General features: G+C 55.2%; 1 protein-coding gene across 3 annotated transcripts in view; it reads left to right on the forward strand.

Moving 5' to 3' along the window:
* The first annotated feature begins 178 nt into the window (after positions 1-178).
* The window catches only part of GRB10 (growth factor receptor bound protein 10), a 112547-nt gene continuing 93060 nt past the window's right edge, over positions 179-19665 (forward strand). Inside the window, exon 1 of one of the 3 annotated variants that reach the window (XM_032476259.1) lies at positions 179-412. Coding sequence is in view for 1 of the 3 variants with exons in the window: in XM_032476255.1 (XP_032332146.1) it covers positions 862-950 (89 nt within the window). In the remaining 2 variants the exon portion in view is untranslated. Of the gene's footprint in view, positions 413-596; positions 951-990; positions 1179-19665 lie in introns of those variants that run through there. The other 2 variants (XM_032476255.1, XM_032476256.1) reach the window with 2 other exon arrangements.

Consider the following 19665-nt stretch of genomic DNA (forward strand, 5'->3'; position numbering starts at 1 on the left):
GGCCGCGGCTCCGCCCGCGCTGGCGGCCCCGAGCGGTCCGGGCGGCGGCGGCGGCGGCGGCGGCGGGAGGAGGAGCAGGAAAAGCGACCGGGGGAGGAGGCGGAGGCGGCGGAGGCGGAGGTGGCGGCGGCGGCGGCGGCGGCGGCGGGCGGGGCCGGGCGGGTTTAAAGCCCATCGAGGGGGTGGGGAGGCCGGGAGGAGGCAGGAAGGGGACCGGGCCGGGCGCTCGGAGGCCGCGGACGTCCGCGCGGAGCCCGAAGTTTCCGCGCAGCCCGGAGGAGGCGGCGGCGGCGCGCGGGGGACCGGGACCGCCCTGCGCGCCGCCCTCGCCCCGCGGGACCCGCGCCCGCCCCGGCCGCGCCGAGGGTCGCCGGCGGCCACGCGGAGGCGGCCGGGAGCGGCGCCGCGGCAGGTACGGAGTTGGGCGGCGAGCGCGGCGCCAAGTTACTTCGCGGCCGGGCGGTCCCGCGCCGGCATTGTCTGCGCCGGCCGCCCGGGGGCCGGGGACGCCGGGCGCCGCGGGGGCGCGGCGGGCGGAAGGGCGTCGCCCCGGGGCCGGGGGGCTGCGGTGCGCGCGGGCGGGGACCCGGGCGCGGCGCGCGCGGGGACCGTCCTGTGCGGCGCCGAGGCCGCGCTCCCGGGCCGCCCGGAGGGTGGGCGCCCCCGGGCGCTCCCGAGCTGGAGCGCGGCCGGGCCTCGGAATCCCGTCCTCGGCCGGTGCCGGTACCCCGCTCCGCGCCGCCGCCGCCGCCGCCGCCGGCGGGGCCTACCCCCCCCCCACCCCCTCCCCGGTCCCGGAGCAGCCGGCCGCCAGCCGTGGAAATGCGATAAGAGCCGCGCGGGTCGCAGGAGGCAATTCTGATGCAACTCCCCGCCTTGCCGAGCGCCGCTCGGAACGCCTGCCTGGCCGCGGCCCTGGAGCGTGTGCGCCGGGCGGTACGGAAAGGAGGGTATTCACTTTTTATTGTGTTCCTCTGCTCTTGGGACTGCAAGAAAGGCCAACTTTTTGGCGTTGGCTTTGGCGAAACCCTGGGTCCCCGAAGGGGAGCCACAGGTGACCCTGCCCGGGCCTGGATCTTTCGCGCTGCGTTCGCCAGCAAGCTTTTTTTTTTTGCAAACGGTTGCACCCGGCTTCATTCAAGGGGATGCAAAGGCAGAGACTCAGAGAAGTAGCGCTCGTGAGTAAATACGCCTTATTGCACAACTTTCTCTCCGCCGCTGTTTACCAGGCCCTGCCCAGAACACTTTGTTTCCGAAAATGCTGATTCAGCCGTTTGGAGGTCCCGGGTTCCAGACACGGGGCTGTATTTAACGTTTGGCTCGGTTTTACTAAGAACACATGTTGTTAGCACAATAACAGGCGTTGGCTGGGGTTTACAGCCCTGAGCTGCGAATTTTCCGCGAGAGGTGACCTCGAGTCCCATGCCCCCCCATCCCCCACCCCCCACCCCCCCCGCGTTCTTTCCAGGAGGCAAAAACAGGTGGGATCTAGGTTTCTCTGGCAAAAGAAATTCCAGCTCTTGGCTACGCTGAAGTGTCTGCTAGGGTAGTACTTTATTGGGGAAGGGCTCTGAAAACAAAGTGTTTCCAGGAATGATTCGAGATGACGAGGCTTTTCTGTTAAAGACCAGAACCCTGGGAGGCGTGCACACAATATCTGAGTGTTACTGGGAGCGCCTGGCAGAAAAGGGCCACGGGGGCCAATCCCCAGATTACAGGGAGGGAACCTGAGGACAGGCAGAGTCACAAACTCAGCAAGCTGCCTGCGTGCCCGAGAAGTGTGGCGACCGAGGCTTCTGTAGCATGTCACTGTTTAGGGGACGTGTTCAAAGCCTCAAAGCTGCTTTTAATCCTCTACAGCCCACTGACCCCATTTTACAGGTATGGAAACTGAGGCCCCAGGGCTTAACTGCCGTGCCTGGGGTCTCGTGGCCAGCCAACAACAGTATCACCAGAGCCTAAGCTTTGGGTTTTTTGTTTTTTGGTTTTTGGTTTTTTTTTTTACGTCCTGTGTGGTTCATGCTTCTGTCCCGGAACACCTGCCTCGGACGGAGACATGGTCCTAACAGCTCTCCCCTGCCAGTCACCCACCTGCAGAAACAGGAAGCTCTGTTCCCATTTCTGAGGCTCCCCGTCTTCCAGATGCCTGCCGTGTCACCAGGCCATGATCAGTGCTGTCCTTCGTCCACTCACTTGTTGTACCTAAATACATACTTATTTTGGGAGAAAACTTTGTTACTCACGCAGTCATGAATCTGATACGGTAACCAGGTTTCCTGTAATTAAAACAGGGTTTTATTAAAACCTGTGTGTCCCGAAAGTCATCTCTGGCTTGTTGCCTGTTGTCTGCACTGCTTCAGGGACAGCACTAGACGGGGACCAGGTCTAACCTGCAGACACCAGTCTGCTCCTTGAGCAGAGGTTGGGCCTTCATTTTCCTCCCAGAGCTTTGGCAATCCTAGGTTGGCATAGTTGATCAAACCTAATGATATAAAGGTGGCATAATTTAAGGAACTTAACTTGCCTGGAATGCTGTCCAAGTCTTAACTGCAGGGGGAGAGAAACGGGCACACTGGTAGGATGCTGTTATGTGAGCTGCTGGCTCGGTTGGCTGGCCCGCCTGCCGGGACTCTGAGACTGGGTGCGGAGAGTTTTTCTGTCCTGTGTCATGGGAAGCAACTGCGCCTTTGCAGTTTGGGGCACGATCTCCGGGTCTGTTTCTCAGTCTCTTAAATCAAGATGGAATCGCATGGGGCTCATAAGGAAGACGTGGCTGTTTTGTCTTTCCTGTAAACAATCAGCCATCGGTTCAAAATTTAAATAAAACTCTGCCAGTGGAGAAGGGATTTCCCCTGTCTTAATTTATTTTTTTGCTCAAGGATGGGGGATTATGGAAGATGTTAGGACAGACAGGCTACTTGGAAGGCAAGGCTTTGGGAATCTGGGAACCTTTCGCGGGGTCTGTGTGCTGATGGGTGTGTAACTGATAGGGTCCATTCAAGCCCTGGCCAGCATCCTTCTGAGCATTTTTAGACACATGCTTCTGGGAAGCATGTCTCTGCTTCCCTAACCTTCTCCGTCCAGCGGGGACCACTCTGTCGCTGACTTCCCTTGCTGAGTCGTGGGAGGACCAACAGCTTTCCTTCAATAGTGCAAGGAATAGTGGTGTGACCGCTTTGAGAGGTGGCAACAACAAAAAAAAAGCCATGTCCCTGAGGACGAAAAGAGTCTCAGAGGAAGAAATGAGCGCTTGCGACTTTCTGCTTTGGGGATACACCAGCTCCAAGGAGAGAGATCCCTTTTGGTTCGTGCGGTGGAAGGGATGGGCGTGGGGTGAGCCACGCCTGGCTCGCCCAAGTGCTGGTTTGCACGTGACTGGATGCCACTGGGACACTGGAATGTTATTTTTCAGCCATTGAAGTTGCGTATGGAATTGGGGGAGGGTTTTCCTCGATTGTTCAGACCCTTAATTTGAGGACCTTATTTGGGCTTGACCGGCCACGGTGGCCTGTGCGTCGTAGCATCTCCGGGGGGCGTGAGTGCCGCCATCTTGCCCCCTTTGGCTTCCCCCAGGATGGGCACCAATCCTGGTGACCCCACGAGACCTCAGTTGGACTCGTGGTTCTTCCTTTTACTAGGCAGGTGGGCAGGTTGACTAAGGTCATCAGTAAAGTGAGAGTCACAGGGTTGCTCACCTCGGAGGGCAGTGGGGAAGGTAGGGTGCCGTCCGGGGTGTGTAAACCTTGGCACGTGTCAGAGCTTGGCGATGCCGCGTGCTCTTAATTTGCAAGGTCCTTCAATTCACTGCAAAGGAGGCTCTGCGTATTGCATTTCTGTCTCCCAGTGCTCTCTCCTGGACAAAACCCTGTTGAATTGACCGTAACCTGCTTTGAGCACCAGTCCCTTCGAGTAAGGACCCTTTTCTGGCCTATGAGCAGCAGTTTGAACTTCCCATGGGTAGGATGCTAAGGGCAGAGGTGGGTGCAGAGAGACCTCCGGGTGCAGGCATGTGGGACCGGGGGCCATCTGTCTTCAGGATCCCCAGGTTGATTGGTGTCTCGAGTCTGCAGAGACACTTGTCCCAGCTGGGACCTCAGTGAGCAGTGGATGGCTGGTCCCGACGGGCTGGCTGGGCCCCTGGGGAGTGGCTGTCACACGCTTTCCGAGGGCTGTGCCCGTGGGCGGAATCCCCTCGAGTCCTGGCTGCTTCTTTGAGCCAGGACAGCGGGCCTGGGGACCAGCAGCAGGAATCCTGCCTGGGGACATCGGCTCATTGTGCACTTGGCGTGGAAAGTCGTTGCTGTGTTTTGGCCCTCTTCACTGTGTCATTGTCACCACGACTGAAAGCAGGGTTGGCAGCTGGGGTCCTAAGGTGGTGTTTCACTGCACGAGGGACTGCCCAGGGGGCCCATCTGTCTGGCCCTGCCTGCGAGCCATCCGGTGTCTCCCGGGGGGCCCTCTGCAAGAGAGAACCGTGAAGGGGAAATGGTGACCCCCTGGGGACCTTCTGTCTCATCCTGTCACATGGGTGCCAACACGAAGGAACCTCCAGCTGCCTGGATCACACTTGAGATGCTTCTTGAAATCCGCGTGGCACGTACTCACTCCTCTTTGGTGCACTTACCTATTTAATATTTTTTTTAAACTTGCATCCCTTGGGAGTGTCTGCTTCCAGCCTTTGATGAGTTGAGAACTGCCTGTAATATAAAAGCTTTTCCCATACCCTGTGTGTAATGGCAGTGATAATTTTAGGATTCCCTGCTCCAAGAAACTCATAATGACCAAAAAGCCACTCTGATCTGAGGGAACGTTTTAAATTCGGACGTCCGTGCAGAAGTGTCGTGCAGGCAGGAGGTCGCCCCTGGCCTAAGGACGGCGCCTTGCTCCAAATCTGGGACCCGGCTTGGAGATCTTCCCGTGGGCCGAGCGGTGGAGCTGAGGGCTGTCCACGGCCCTCCAGGTGTCCTGCACGGGGGTGTGGGGGGGTTTCCCAGGGGGCCTCCAGGTTGCTTTTTCTGGAATGTTGATGATGTCTGTGACATCTGCCTGGTGGGGAGGGGTGAGTCCGGATGGGTCCCTTGCTCAGCTGGGTCACTGCTTAACCACATGCCCGCCTGGCCCGTCTCCCCACCCTGGGAGCAGTGTCACCCTGTCACAGCGTGGGACACCGGCAGCCCCCACCGTGTCCTGCTGTCCCCTGGCTGTGCTCTCCCAGCCTGGCCTGACCAAGCTCTGTCCCTTCGAGTGGGCTTTTTAACCCCTCAACACCCAGGGCAGACTTTGAAACTTGGTTTTTAGAGCTGGACACAGTTGGAAGATTCGATGCCGCAACAACCCGCAGCCGACCTCTTCTGTGTTTCCCGCCGCGTCTGTAAGCAGGCATCCGCCTAACGTATTCCGGTTCCTCGCCCCTGCCTGCCTCCCCTCCATCCCCGCAGGCCGCAGCTTCACGCAGGATCCTGTGCCCTCCCTGCGTGGCCGGCGAGGCGCTGGACCGCTGTCCCATCGGCATCCCGCACCTGTGCTCCGCCTCCCCCCGTCTCCGTGGTGACGCCGGCTGGACCCGCGCGCACCGCCTGGCGCTGGTGCTCAGGGTCGAGCCACGCGCTGTATGTTCTGCGATTGATAACGTCCTCTGCCTCGTGGGACATCTTGTTTCCTTCTGGAGTTGTGTTTGCGTTTGCTTTGGAGTTTACGCACCTCTCCCGCCCCCACCCCCGCCGCAAACCGCCACAGGTGTGCAAATATTCTTGCAGACGCCCCCGGTGTCCAGCCAGCCTTATCTTTCTGGAAGCAATGACTCGTGTGCCTTTCGGCAGCTCCCTGCCTCCGCTTCCTTCTCCACCATCCTGGGGTTGCCCTCAGTTTTTCTCTTCGGTTCCATGACTCCTCTTTCCTTTTCCCCCCACAGTTTGATGGAGAACAGTTCACGCTAGCTTCCCCCCCAAAAGACGTGCATGCACATTTTTGGGGGACTGTGCAGGTATAAAGACATTCTTAACGGTTCTCTCCACGTTTCACTGTTTTTTTTCCCCCTTTGTTTTTGTTTTTCCGTGTCTGGAAGCTTGCAGGACGTTCTCTTTGTGTCTTTATTCAGAAATCCCTTGAAGGTACGCCTTGTGGTTCTACATCGACAGTGTGGGTTACGTCAAGGGCATCTTCAAGCTGGAAACTCAGATCCTTGGGGCTGGGACATGTTTTTGAATTAGTTCCCCAATTTCTTTTTTTCCTTTTTTTTCCCCACCTTCCTCCTCTTTCTTTCCAGAGTAGCTTTTATTGGGGGAGGGTGTAGCACAAGTGGTAGAGCGCATGCTTAGCATGCACGAGGTCCTGGGTTCAATCCCCAGTCCCTCCCCTAAAAAATAAATAAACCTAATTACCGCCCCCCACCCACAGAATAGCTTTTATTTGGCTGTTAGCTGCCTGGGCTGGTTTTGCCATTACTTTTTTTAGCTCCCATCTGAATCTGCTGAGTTCCTCTAGGTGGTGGAGTGCAGCAACGTGACGTTTCAACCTTTCTACTGGATTTTAAACTTCCGTTTTTTGAGTTTATTTTCTAAGGACCTCTATCTGTCTTTTTTGGTTATTATTTAAGTAGACTTTATTTTTTGGAGCAGTTTTAGATATATTGCGAAATTCAGCAGAAAATACAGAGATTTCCTATCTACCACCACCCCCAACATCTCCCCCAAAGTGGAACATTTGTTACAATTGAGGAACCTACAGCACGCCATCATTACCCCCAAATTATTACTCTTATTTTACTGTCATAATATTCTTGTTTCATAGATAATATTTTTAAAAATCGTGTATATATAATGTATCCATATTAGTTAAATTTTTTCCCCCTTGTTCCTTACGTGGTTTCTTTGCTCCAATTTTTGCCTTATTCCTTTTTTTCCACATTTGGTTCTGGCCTGCCCAGAGCAGAGCCAGTGGCGGGGCTCGAACTTATGCACATGTTTTATTTGGATGTTCTGGGAGGGAGGGCCAGGAGGCTGGTGCCCAGGCCTGAGCAACTGAGAGAAGCTGGTGGTTCCATTGTGTGTGTCTCCCGATGGACCCGGCGGAGGGACAGGGGGCAGAGGGTTAGCTTCTAGTTGGTGCCGTGGCCATCCCACCGCCTGGACCCCTGGGCACGAGCCTGTGGCTGCCAGGTGCAGGCCACGTGGGCAGGCCATCATTGGCCTTGGGCCTTGTCAGGCCCGTGCCCCTGTGCTCGTCCCAGCGCGGCCAGGCAGAGGCCCAGACGGGTCAGGCTGACAAGGTGGTGTCTGACCCACTCTGCTTGGCCCTCCTGTTTCAGGTTCAAGGCCTGGGGACCAGCCTCCGATTCCTGCACTGCGCCCTGCGCCCTGGTGCCCGAGCCCTGGTGGCCAGGCGCCCAGCGATCCCGTGTGGCCGGCTGGCACCAGGATGCGCTGGGGTCCAGCTCACATCATGGCTCGGTTCTGATCCACGCGCTGGCCCGGAAGGGCCGCCCTGGGCCACCTGGAAGGGCTGTGGCGGTCAGTAGGACACTGTTCTCGCCGTGGCTTTTGGTGGCTAGGGGCTCTGAGGTGCGCGTGTTCTTGGAGACAGGCTCCCTGACTGCTCTCGGGCCATCCAGCCGGAGTCCAGGATCCCGCAGCCTCTGGGTGTTGGCCATGGGATGGCGGTGTGTCACCGTTTCTAATCATAATTTTTTAATATGTAACAAGTAACAACGGTACCCAGATAAACGCGTCCGCTCGCTCTTAGCCCAGTGATGGGCAGTGGGTGCAGGAGCTGGCTGTGGACATGGGGAGATGGGGGCTCCTGGGGGAACTGGACCTTTTTCTCTGCTGAAAACAGAAGACCAAGGCCTGGTGGACTCCTTCAAAGCCTCGTTGACATGTCTAGTCTTGTGTCAGAGCCTCGGATACACACATCTTGTCCCACAGCATCTTTGTCCCGAGCCTGCGCCTTCCTGGGGGGAGCCTGTCGGACGGCTCCAGGGCAGAGATGCTGAAGCCGGGGAGCGCTCGCCCTCTGGATGGGGCTGGACTGACTGCTCTGCACACAGGACCCGCCGTCTTCAGAAAAACAGGATCACCTGTTCACACACCGATCATCTCTTTGGTCAACTGACATTTGTCACTGGCGGCTGAAGTCCCCCCCAGGGTGTTGACAGAGGACCTGCTGGAGGCGCCACGCCGAGGGAGCTGTTGTCCCTGGAGGCTGCTGTCTCACTGCCAGCCGAGGGAGGAGGACGTGGGCGCCCTCCCCGTCTCGGCTCTGTGAGGATGAAGGGACCGGTGACCAGCGGCAGGCATGGTGCCTGTGCCCCAGGATGCGGGGCTTCAGGTGCCGTTAAAAGTGACCCTGGGTTCCAAGCACCACCTTCAGACCGCTGGCATCTCTGCTCCTGCGCCCTCAGCGGTGTTTGCTGGAAGCAGTCTCCACCCCTGGGGAATTTGGGGTTTCTTGCCCACCCTAGATGTCCAACACGTGCATGGACAGACCGCGAGGGGCTTTGGACTCCGTTCCTTTGTCATCTTTTATCAAGCATCTCCCTAGACGTGTGCTGCTGGTGCACAACTCGGTGCTTCTCGAAGGTTCAGCGATGTCACAGGAACTAATATTCACGGCCACACCCCCCAGACAGTTAACACAGTGGCTGCACCGTTTTGCATTCCCATTAGCCGTGCACAACTGTTTAAATTTCTCCACATCCTCACTAGTTCAGTATTTTCCAATTTTTCCTTCCTTCCCCGTCCTCCCTCCCTCCCCCCATTTAAAATTTTTTTAAATTTATTTTTATTTATTTACTTATATTTAATTCTAGTATAGTCGGTTTACAATGCCGTGTTAATTTTTGGAGTACAGTGTAGTGACTCGGTTACTCACACACATACGTATATTCCTTTTCAGATTTTTTTTTCATTATAGACTGTTACACGGTATTGAATAAAGTTCCCGGTGCCGTATAGTAGGACCTTGTCATTTATCTCTTTTATCCCCTTTTTTTTAAATAGCAGCCGTCCTCATAGGCAGCAGGTGGTACCTCATTGTGATCTTGATCTGCATTTTGTTGTTGATTTGCAGGAGATCTTTATATATTTTGAATATTAATCCCTTAGCATTTGCGCGATTGGTAACTGTTTGGTCCCTTTCTGTGGCCGGTCTTTTCCACGCTCTTGTCCTGTGATACATGCAAGTCTTAAATTTTGATGAAGTTCAGTGGATCTGTTTTATTGTTCGGGTGCCGTCCGCACGAAGTCATTTCTCAATCCACTGTCACAAAGATACTCCCCTGTGTGTGCTAAGAGCTGGTTTCAGCTCCTGTGTTTAGATCTTTGATCCACGTTGAGCTAATTTGTGTTTCTGGGGTAAGGTAAGCGTTCACGTCATTCTGTTGCAAGTGGAAGTCCAGTTTCCCCAGAATCATTTGTTGAAAAGACTCCCTTCCCCCCACTGAATGGTTTGGCATCCTTGTTGAAAGTTTAACCCACCACGTACGTGAGGGCTCATTTATGGGCTCTCGGTTCTGTTCTGTTAAGTCTGCGTCTGTTCTCAGGCCAAGGCTGCGGTTTTGCCTACTTGTAGCTTTGTAGGGAGTGTTGAACTCCGGAAATGTGACTTTCCCAACTTTATTCTTCTTTTCCAAGATGGTTTGGGCTATTCGGGGTCCCTTGGGAATCCATATGAATTCTATTTCTGTAAAGATGCCAGTGAGATTTTGATAGGAGGGCGTTGAGTCTGAAGATTATTCTGACTTGACAATAAGTTTTCCAATCCGTGACCACAAGATGTCTCTTCTCATTTACGTCTTATTCATATTCATATGGGAACGTTTTGTCATTTTCAGGGTACAAGTCTTGGCCTCTTGGTTTGAATTTATTCTTAATTATTTTATTATTCTTGGTGTTATTTTAAATGGACTTGTTTTCTCAGTTTCCTTTTCAGATTGGCCATTGTTAGTGTGTCAACACACAACTGATTTTTGCATGTTGATACATCCTGTGGCTTTGGTACATTGAGTAACTCTAATAATTTCTTGTGTGTGTGTGTGTGATTTTTAAGATTTTCTGCATATAAGATTATGCCATCTGCAAACAGAGGTGATTTTAGTTCTTCCTTTCTGTTTTGCGTACCTTTGATTTATTTTTCTTGCCTGATTGCTTTGGCTACAACTTCCGATACTGTGTTAAATAGAAGTGTTGGAAATGGGCGTCCTTGACTTGTTCCCGATCTTAGAGAGAAGCTTTCACCATCGAGCATGATGATAGCTGTAGGTTTTTTTCATATATGGAAAACCTTTTTTGTGTCCTGTCATCCTTGAGAAAGTCCCGCATGCCGTTAAGAAGACTGTTCTCCTGTGGTTGAGGGGAGTGTTCAACGCACGTCACATCTGTGACATCCAGTTGGTTTATGGTGCGTTCAGGTCCTCTGTTCCTCACTCATCTTCTGTCTGGTGGCTCCACCCATTACTGAAAGAGGGGTGTTAAAATCTCCAACTAGTGTTGTATGTCTGTCTCTTTCTCCCTTCATATATTTTGGGGTGGGTCTCCTCAATATCTGATGTCCTTTGTCTTTTGTAACAGTCTTGACTTAAGGTATATGTTGGCTGACGTTCCTATATAGTGACTTCAGGTCTCCTTTTGTTAATCTTAATGTGAAGTATCTTTTCCCATCTTTTCCCTTTCAACCTGATTGTGTCTTTGGACCTCAAGGGAGCCTTCTATAGACAGCGATGGTTGGGTTTTGTGTGTGTGTCTGTGTGTGTTCCCTCCATTCTGCCAGTATCTGCTTTTGATTGAAGGATTTAATCTATTTACGTTTAAAGTGATAACGGATAACGAGGAACGTCTGACATTTTTGCTCATTTTTGGCGTGTGCGTATCTTATAGCTTTTTATTCTTCATTTCTCTACATTCCTTTCTCCTTAGATCTATCCTTATGCTGGGAGAAAGGCTGCTAAGATGTGAGCAGTTACCGAGTAAATTACCGAGTTTAGAAGATCATTTTACAAAACGCCGAAACCTGAATCGGCTGCTGTGGGCCTTTGGTACCACATCCTTGCCGTTGCTGGGATGGGATCACGGCGAGGTGTGTGTTTTCCCAGGGAGCTCCAGCCCTGCTGGGACAGGGTGCTGTGCTGCTGTTTGGGAAGGAACAGAACAACATGACCAGGGGGTGGTGAATTCCTTACTCTGCAAGGCTGTGAGTTGCATTGGGTCCTCAGGACAAACCTGCAAGGGGGAGAGGGAGAGACTTCCTTCTACATAGACGTGGAAATGGGCGCCCCTCACAGTCAGATAGGTGCCTGGTTCGGGGTCCAGTGGGTGTTAGTGGAAGAGTTGGAATTGCACTTCCAGGTCTTCGGACCCCTGTGAATGCCACCGTGGAAGGAGGAAGAGGGAAAGGACGGGTGATGTGTTTCCAGCGACTCGAATGCCCGGGGACATGTGTCATGAGATCACAGACCCCGCCCAGGGTGCTGATTCTTTCAGGGTTTGTAAATATCAAAGGGAAGTGTCAGTCAATACATTGCACAGTGCCCGGCACACAGTAGGGCTTCAACAAGCATACATTTCCTGCTCCCTGGGGGAGTTTTGCAGGAAGAATGCTACGTTCTCCACAGTCCTGGGACTCTGGGGTTCAGAATGTTCTGGAAGCTGGTAAGTTCGGAAACAGAGGTATATTTTGCCCTGCCTGGGGATGTACCATCAGACAGAAGTGGCCGCTCTGTAGTTCCGCGTGTTGCCCAGAAGGGCCTGGGTTTTGACTTGCCTTTTGGAGGCAGGGACCTGCTCCTGCACCAGGAACTCTTCACAGTTTTGTCCTTTTCTTATTTAGTGAGATCGTTGTGGGTGGTTCCAGAGATGCAGGGAGGGGCCACCTGAATTGACCTCCATCCCCGAGGCGAGTCACGTAGGCTCTGGTAGGTCAGTGCCGGCTTTCGGGGCATCCGTGTGCCATCTGAGTTCATCTGACTTTTGAAAAGCCTCTCAGGGTGACCCTGGGCTGCCGGCCGATGAGGACGTGCGCTCCGGCACTGCTTCTCTCCGCCCTCCTTGCAGGGCCGGCTCCTCGGGGTAGAGATAACAGGCATTACCAGGCCCTTGCCCTATTTAGAAGAGTCAATCCCACGTCCGCAGGTCAGGAATAGATCCTCTTTCCCCTCCTTAAGCGCGCTTGGAGGCCCTGGCGTGGTAATCCCGCCGCGGGGGGTGCGGGGAGTGCGGGGAGGTCCGAGCCCGGAGGAGGCGGGGAGACACCGCGGTGCCCGAGGGCTGCGCGCTCGGGGCTCGCAAGTCCACGGAGGGACAGTGCCTCTGGAATCGGAAGGCAGATCCGGATCAGGGTCGGAGCCGATCCTGGCTCCGGCAGTGATGGGAACACGTGCGCATCCCGCGCATCCCGCGCGCATCGTGCGCGCATCATGCGCGCATCGCCCGGAAGGCTACCTTGCGCGGTGGGTCTGCGTCCGCTCCCCGAGGAAGAGGAGGAGCCCGCCTCCCCGTCCTGCGGCTGTCCCGGAACTCTGCTTGAAAACTGGAAATACTGGACATGTGACATTTTCCCCCTGATGCTGCCTGTTTGGTGGCTCACGGGGGACGGGGGCAGGAAAGACGGTTGGGAGTGACTCAGAGCTGTGCGTCTGGCCCGGATCAGCCCGGGACCAGCCTTCGGGGAGCGCAGCTGAGCCATGGTCAAAGGGGTCCGCCCAGCGTGGGTCCCCTCCTGTCCCCTGAGGGGAGCGCCCTCCACGTGGGCTCTGGCCAGGGACACCGTACAGAGGGTCACCTCTCTGAGGAGTTCTGGAATTCAGTATCATTTCTGAGAAAATCTCTGAAAGAAGAAGTCTCTGACTGGTTCCTTTCCCAAGACCCGAGGCTTTCTGTCCACAGGTGCCTAGCGCCTGCTGCCCCCTTTTCTCCCACCTTTGCCTTTATGAAGGATGCTGTTACAAGTGCCAGAAGCCCATGGAGAGCTTGTGGCCACGTGGCCCTGTGACTTTGTCATTTTAGAAATGAAGACAGAAATAATAATAGAATAATAATAAACCCGTCATTTGTAAACTGAAGCAACATCTTTAATGGGAAAAAAAAAAAAAAAAGCCCGTATTTTTCAAATAAAAGACGCTGAATGAGAGCCACCAGCATTTTACCTTTTGTAAATCCCTGTAGCATATGGCTTAAGGGAAGTTGCCGGGGTCCTGGGCTCTGTGCCGCATCAGTCACAGGCCACCCGGCCTCCAGGAACCTGCAGGATGCAGTCGGGAGAGATGGAGGGGACAGGGCAGGTCACACCTTGGTGTCTTGGGGGTGGTTTTGGAGCAGGCGCTGGGAATGCTGGGGTCCCTATCCCTGCTCCCCCCGGGGAAGGTAGGGAGGGGAGCACTGGGCAGGGGCACCAGCCGTCCCTTTGGTTGGTCCCTTGTCTCAGTCGCCTCACCCAGGGCTCAGAGAGGCCCTGAAGACTCCAGGTCCAGAGTCACTGCGGCCAAATACAGGGGGAGCCTAGGTCTTGGGTTTGACGGCACAGTCAGGCATTTTGGGGGGTTACAATGTGGGTGCTAAGCGGAAATGCTGATGCCACCTTGACGTGATGGGCTGGGTGACAGGAGCCGGTCGGCTGTGAGTCTGGGGCGCCGGCGGGGGGCTGCGGCCTCCACCGGGCGGTGGGAAGCCGGGCACTAGTGCGGGGCCGCGATGCGAAGGCCGTTTCCAGCCGCTGGTCCAGCGCGTCCCCTGAGCGTGTGCTACGCGTCCTGCCCGGTGTGGGCCGCCTGGTCCTCAGGTCATCGTTAACTGGTGGGGGATGTGACGGGTCTGGGAAGCATCACTCTGAGTGCCTCCCAAGAGCGCGTTGGAACTAGGGAGGATTAAGCAGCACAGACAGGAAGGTAGACGAGGTGGCGCTTCTGATCTGATGCGGGAAAGGTGCACGGTGATGGGTGAGCCAGGGGTCCTGTGTCCTCTCCCCCCTGCCCCTGCCCCTGCCCCTGCCCCTGCCGGCAGGTCAGAAGCCCCCCGAGGGCGCGAAGGGCCCCTGCGTGACCACAGAACCAGCAGAGGATGGGGGTAGGCGCTGCGCTCTGCTGGCCAGGACCTCACCTCGGGGGAGGACGGACTAACACTGGAGGGTGAGACGGCCCTGGGTTAAGCCATTTTTACCCACCATACTTCTGACATCAAAGGAATGGGGTTTTTTTTGCCTCCTGACCCCAGTTCTCCAACTCTTTGGACACCAGCTGGGTGTCTACAATTCAGCTCAGTCGTGACACTCTGTCTGGTTAAAGGACTTGAGATGGCCACAAAGGATCATAAGGGACCCAACTCAGGAACAGCCAGATTAGAGACGTGCAGGGGAACGTCTGGGGTGGAGGGTGCCTGGAACCTCCGTGTCCCCTCTGGGTGCACCCCCTCGCAGCACCCCACAGTGTGCACCGACCTGGACGCTCTCTGAGCCCTGCCCTTTAGGGGGTTTTATGGTGGTCCCATCAGGCAGGTATGATGGATGAATTACTGGCCATTGGTGCTGAACTCAGTCTCCAGCCCCCTTCCCCTCCCTGGAGGTCATGGATGAGGCTGCAAGTTCCAGCCCTGTAATTCGGTCTTGGCCTTTCTGGTGACCAGCCCCCTGCCCCCTGTCACCTCATTAACATACAAAAGGTACTCTATCTGGAGAACCTGAGAGGTTTAGGAGCTGTGCCCCAGGACCTGGGACAGGACCAGATCTTTATTTTTAATTGTTATCCCATCCAGGTGAAGCACGCAAGCCTTAGGGTAGACCCAGGGGGTGTCGAGAACCAGTGAGCGAGGGAGGTGTGGAGGGGAGGGCGAGGGCGTGAGGACTACATGGTGTCCATCTGCAGAGAGAACTGTTCCGGTTGCTCAAGCGGGCGGTTTGGGTTGAAAGGAAAGATTCCCGCTCAGATCTGGACACCGCCTTCCCCCACCGTGAAGGCTCCGTGCGGAGTGATGGCTCTGACCTTTCCTGAGCGCTTTGCATCACGGCTGTGCATTACAATAGGATTCTAAAAAGATGGAGATGAACTTTAGGAACCTTTCCCAGAGACTGTGTGAAGTTAGCCCGTTGTGATAGCTTTAATCGCGCGCATCACAGGGAGATGGAGAATGAGATGCCGGGTGTGAATTTTTTTTACCCAAATGAGCTCCCACTCCGCACCCTGACCTGGGAAGCAGGGAGGCTGGGGCTCTCCTTGCACAGAGGAGGAACCCGAGGTGCAGAGGGTGCCCCGGGGTTTCTGCTGCTCACTTGGCCCGTGTCCCGAGTCCCGGGCAGGTGGTCAGGGACATCGGGTGGGGTGGGACCGGGGAGCTGAACAGTGGCTGCGGGAGGACAGAGAGGTGCAGTGGGTGTCGGGGTTCCGCCCTGCCCAGGGTCACGTTGTGACCACGGAGGCGAGGGGTCCGGAGCCGGCGGGTCAGGCCCCGTCGTGGGGGGCTCGCTGGTGGGTGGGATTGAGATGTACCTTGATAGGACCGTGGAAGAAGCATTCCTCAGCCCCAGGGGACACTTCAGGGCGTACGCTGACTGGCAGGGCCAGCGTGAGGGAAACTCTGTGACTCTCGGTGGGACGAGTGGACATGGACCACGAGGACCAAAGACCAGCTCGTGTGCCAGCCCAGAACATTCTGATTTCTGGGAAGAGGCCCCAGAGCCTGGATGTCCCTCTTGAGTGACCCGGAGCCCAGAGGAGAGCCTGTCCGTCGAGGAGCAGGGACCGGGGGGGGGGCCGGTGCCAGGGTGCGGGTCGTTCACATCTGCAGGGTAGGGACCAGCACATGGGTCTTCCTCTCCCTTCCTGAGCGGCTCCCGCTGCGGGGCACAGTCAGAGCGTCCACCCTGGTCGAATCTGCCGGGGCTGCTCTGACTCACTTCCCACGCTGCCGGATCCGGGACGCCCAAGGTCAAGTCCTGGCAGATTCGATGTCTGGCGAGGGCACCTCTTGCTTTGCACACACCACCTTCTCCCTGTGTCCACCCGTGGTGCATACGGAGTACACGCTAGCTCTCTGGTCTTTTATTTATTTTCCCCCTTCCAGTTTTATTGAGATATAACAGACATACAGCTCTGTGTCCCTTTAAGGTGTTCGGCATAATAATTTGACTTACGTCCATCATGAAATGATGCCTACAGTGTGTTTAGTGAACATCCACATGTCCTATAGATGCAGAATTTTAAAGGCAAAAGAGAAATATTTTTCCTTATGTCGAGAACTCTTAGGATTTACTCTCAGCAACTTTCATATATGACATAAGCAACTTTGCACGCATTAATCACATTGTGCATTACACCTGGCCTCTCATAAGGGTCCTGCCCCATCACGGAGGTGCACACAGTGCTCGTTTCTCACGCACCCTCTTTCACACTGAGCGTGGCCTTGGTCCTCAGCTCTCTTATCTTACTTGCCCGCGCTGGTCAGGTGCCGCCTCCCGCCAGTTCTGGGGGAGGCCCTTTGTGGGACCTGCACCACACAGTCCTTGCGTGAGGCCAGGGACTGTTTCATTCTGGTTCACAGTTGAGAAGTGGAGGCCGGCAGCTCCCTGGGGCTGAGCCAGGCCGGCGTGTCCGCGGCTGCCTCCCACAGATGCACGTCCACGGGGCCTCTTCCTGCCGGCCGCCTGCCAGCCCCGAGAATCCTTGCACTGTAAGACCAGGCTTATGGGGGGCGGTGCAGGCTGGAGGGGCTGCTGCTCGGGGCCCGGACAGGGTGGATGGAATGTCAGGAGGCTGTTGCTGAACTGAACTCGTGCCCGTGCACAGCAAAGCTGATCTGCTGACTCCGGGTTGTGGTGAAGGAGAGCACAGTGTTTATTGCAGGCGCCCGGCAAGGAGAGTGGGCAGCTCAGGCTCAAAAGACCGGAGCTCCCAGATGGCTCTCAGGGAAGGGGATTTAAAGGCAGCATCTGGGGGGAGGGTTGCAGCTCGTGGACGTTCTTCTGATTGGCTGGTGGTGAGGTAACGGATTTTCATCATCAGCCTTTGGGTTCCAATCAGTCTGGGGTCCCTGTACTTATGGTCACCCTCCTTCACCTGGTTGGGGGTCTCAGTTCCTGCAGAACCACTCAGGGATACACATCTGATTGAAACCCTCCTTCACCTGGGTGGGGGTCTCAGTTCCTGCAGAACCACTCAGAGATATGCACCTGATTGCCATGTATGTCCCTTGTCCACAGAGGAACTGGGACTCTGTCATACTGTTGACTTGTTTGAGCTTTCATTACTTTTCTTGCTCAACTGCTTCTGCTCTGTCTCTGTGTTCCCTCACTTCCCCAATTAGTACGAGCTTGAGCCTGCCCTTGGGAACTCAGAAAAGGCCTAGGAGACTAAAGCCTTTCTGTACAAACAAGAGATGGGGACACAGAGGGGCTTTTGTACCCGGGAAGGCCCCAGAGGGTCCTGCTCGGTTTCATTCCCCCCTTTTTCTTTGATATTCCTCAATTTTGAGGGGAACAGGTTCAGGGTAAGAAAGGAAATAAGGTTTTGGATGGAGAGGTTAATGATAAACTCGGCTGGGGAACTCGGCTTTAGGGGGACTCGGTTGCAAGGGGAGGAGGAAGAAAGGTGGGGGCGTCCCTGAGAGAGGACATGGAACATGCAAAGGCCACCAGGGTGGGGAGCGTCAGGACTTGGAGGAGGCCAGCAGGCAGGATCGGTCTTGGGTCAGCCGCTCCCTGGGAGCCCGAGGTAGGGACAGGATCCCCTGGATAGGGACTGGTGGCTGTGGGTGGGCACTGGGGTGCATCGGAAACCCACTGCTGGCCTGAGAAGGGGAGAGGGTACAGGTGGTGGGAGATGGTCCCGGGGCAGATGAGAGTGGTGGCCTGGTGTTGGCAGCTGAGATGGAAATAGTGGATGGTTGCACATACTTCTGCAGCCAAACTTGACTGGCCTGGTGGGTTGCACGGGAGGGAGGGGTGAGAGAAACGGGGGCTGGAGCCGGACCCCTGGGTCCTCCCATGCGTACCTGCTGGGGGCCGCTGCTGTGAGCCGATAGTGTCAGGCAGGTGGATTTGGGTCACCTCCAGCTTTCCTGGGCTGCAGATCGTGGCAATAGTCGCCTGGTGCACGAGCATGAGTTACGAGACGTGGGATTCCTGCCCCGAAGGATGAAGTGTGGGACGTGCTTGCCCAGATGGCCGCCCAGAGTGCAGTTCAGGGTACCCCGCCGCCAGCTTAGGGGAGCCCTGCCTCGCAGGCCATGCCGAGCCCTCGGGGCCCATCCTGGTTTTTAAAATTGTCGGCAGTCTGATGAGTCAAAATGTATGGCTCACTTGTGGCCGTTGTAGTTTGTGTTCCCGTGGTTACCTGTGAAGTTGAGTGGGTTTCGCACGTGTGTTTGGCCAATTGTTTGCTTCCGTCTTTTCGCTGTTTTTACGCCGGGCCACTCATCCTTTCTTGTTTTAATAAACAAGAGATTTACTGAATGCATTTTGCTGCCTGTGCTGAGAGCAGTTGCTCCCAAGGCTGTCGGCGTGTCTTTTGATTTTATTCAGAGGGCCTTTCTGCTGTAAAGGAGTTGATTTTTCCTCCCTAGGCCTCTGGGTTAAGAATCTTGCTTAGGAAGACCGTCCTCTTTTTCCATAGTTCATCTTAGGGCGTTTAGTCATGTTTATGGCGTATTTATATCCATCAGGAGCAGGACTTGCCTGAGTCTAACTGAGCAACAATAGCTAGGAATCCTTGGTCTTATTTCTCATCCTTACATTGTCATTTGCTTCGTCCAGATGGGCTCTCCAGGCCTCCGTGTCTGCTTGCTGTCTGGGGACCTGCAGACGGAGACCCTGGAAGACTGGGCTATTCATTGGGGTGGTAGCGGCCTCACCGCTCACTGACGGGAGGGAAGGGCTTGGTTCCCTCTTCACGCCTCCTGCCAGTTTCTTTCAGGTTCCTCACCAAAAGTTTTGTTTTCCCCAATAAATCGAGAGACAAGGTGTTGGGACAGAGAATAGTGACTTTATTCAGAAAGCCAGCAGACCAAGAAGATGGTGGACCAGTGTCCCAGAGAACCATCTTCCCCAGGTTAGAATTCAGGCTCCTTTTATATTAAAAGGAGACGGGGTGTGGTTGGCTGTTGCAAACCTCTCGGTGCAGGAATCCTTTGTTCCTGCAGCTGTCCCCAGGGGTCAGGTCATGGTGCCCCTGCAAACCTCCAACAAAACAAATGTCATTTTCTATTCTGCAACTTGTTATCTTTTAATGAATGGGAAAGCGTTACACCCTTAAAGGTCAGAGCCTGGAGAATGGGCTCTCCTGTCTATTTCAGGCTCGAGGCAACATTCTTAACTTGTAGGGAAAACAATAGATACAAAGGTTAAAGTAAAAGAAACAGACCCAGCGTGGAGGCAGGTTTGTTCTGCAGGCTTGGAGCCCACATACCGAAGGGCTGAGACGTGCGGACTCTGGGAGCTCCACCCGTCTGCGCATAACGCCGGCTGATCTTTTCCTGGTCAACATTTACACTTCGTTTCTGTTCCTTGTCCCACCGTGTTGTCTAGGCTCTCAAAACAGTTGTGGCTAACCGTGTAATCGCGGGCTGCCTGGCCCTCATTTAACGGGGAGGTTTCTGGTGCGTCTTCCTCCTGCGGGAGGTGTCTGACAGGTGCCAGTTACCAGGTGAAGACGGTTCCTTATTTAAGACCCCACGCTGAAATCTGAATTTCTGC

Source organism: Camelus ferus, unplaced genomic scaffold, assembly GCF_009834535.1.
Source record: "Camelus ferus isolate YT-003-E unplaced genomic scaffold, BCGSAC_Cfer_1.0 contig313, whole genome shotgun sequence".
In the NCBI taxonomy this organism is placed as follows: Eukaryota; Metazoa; Chordata; class Mammalia; order Artiodactyla; family Camelidae; genus Camelus; species Camelus ferus.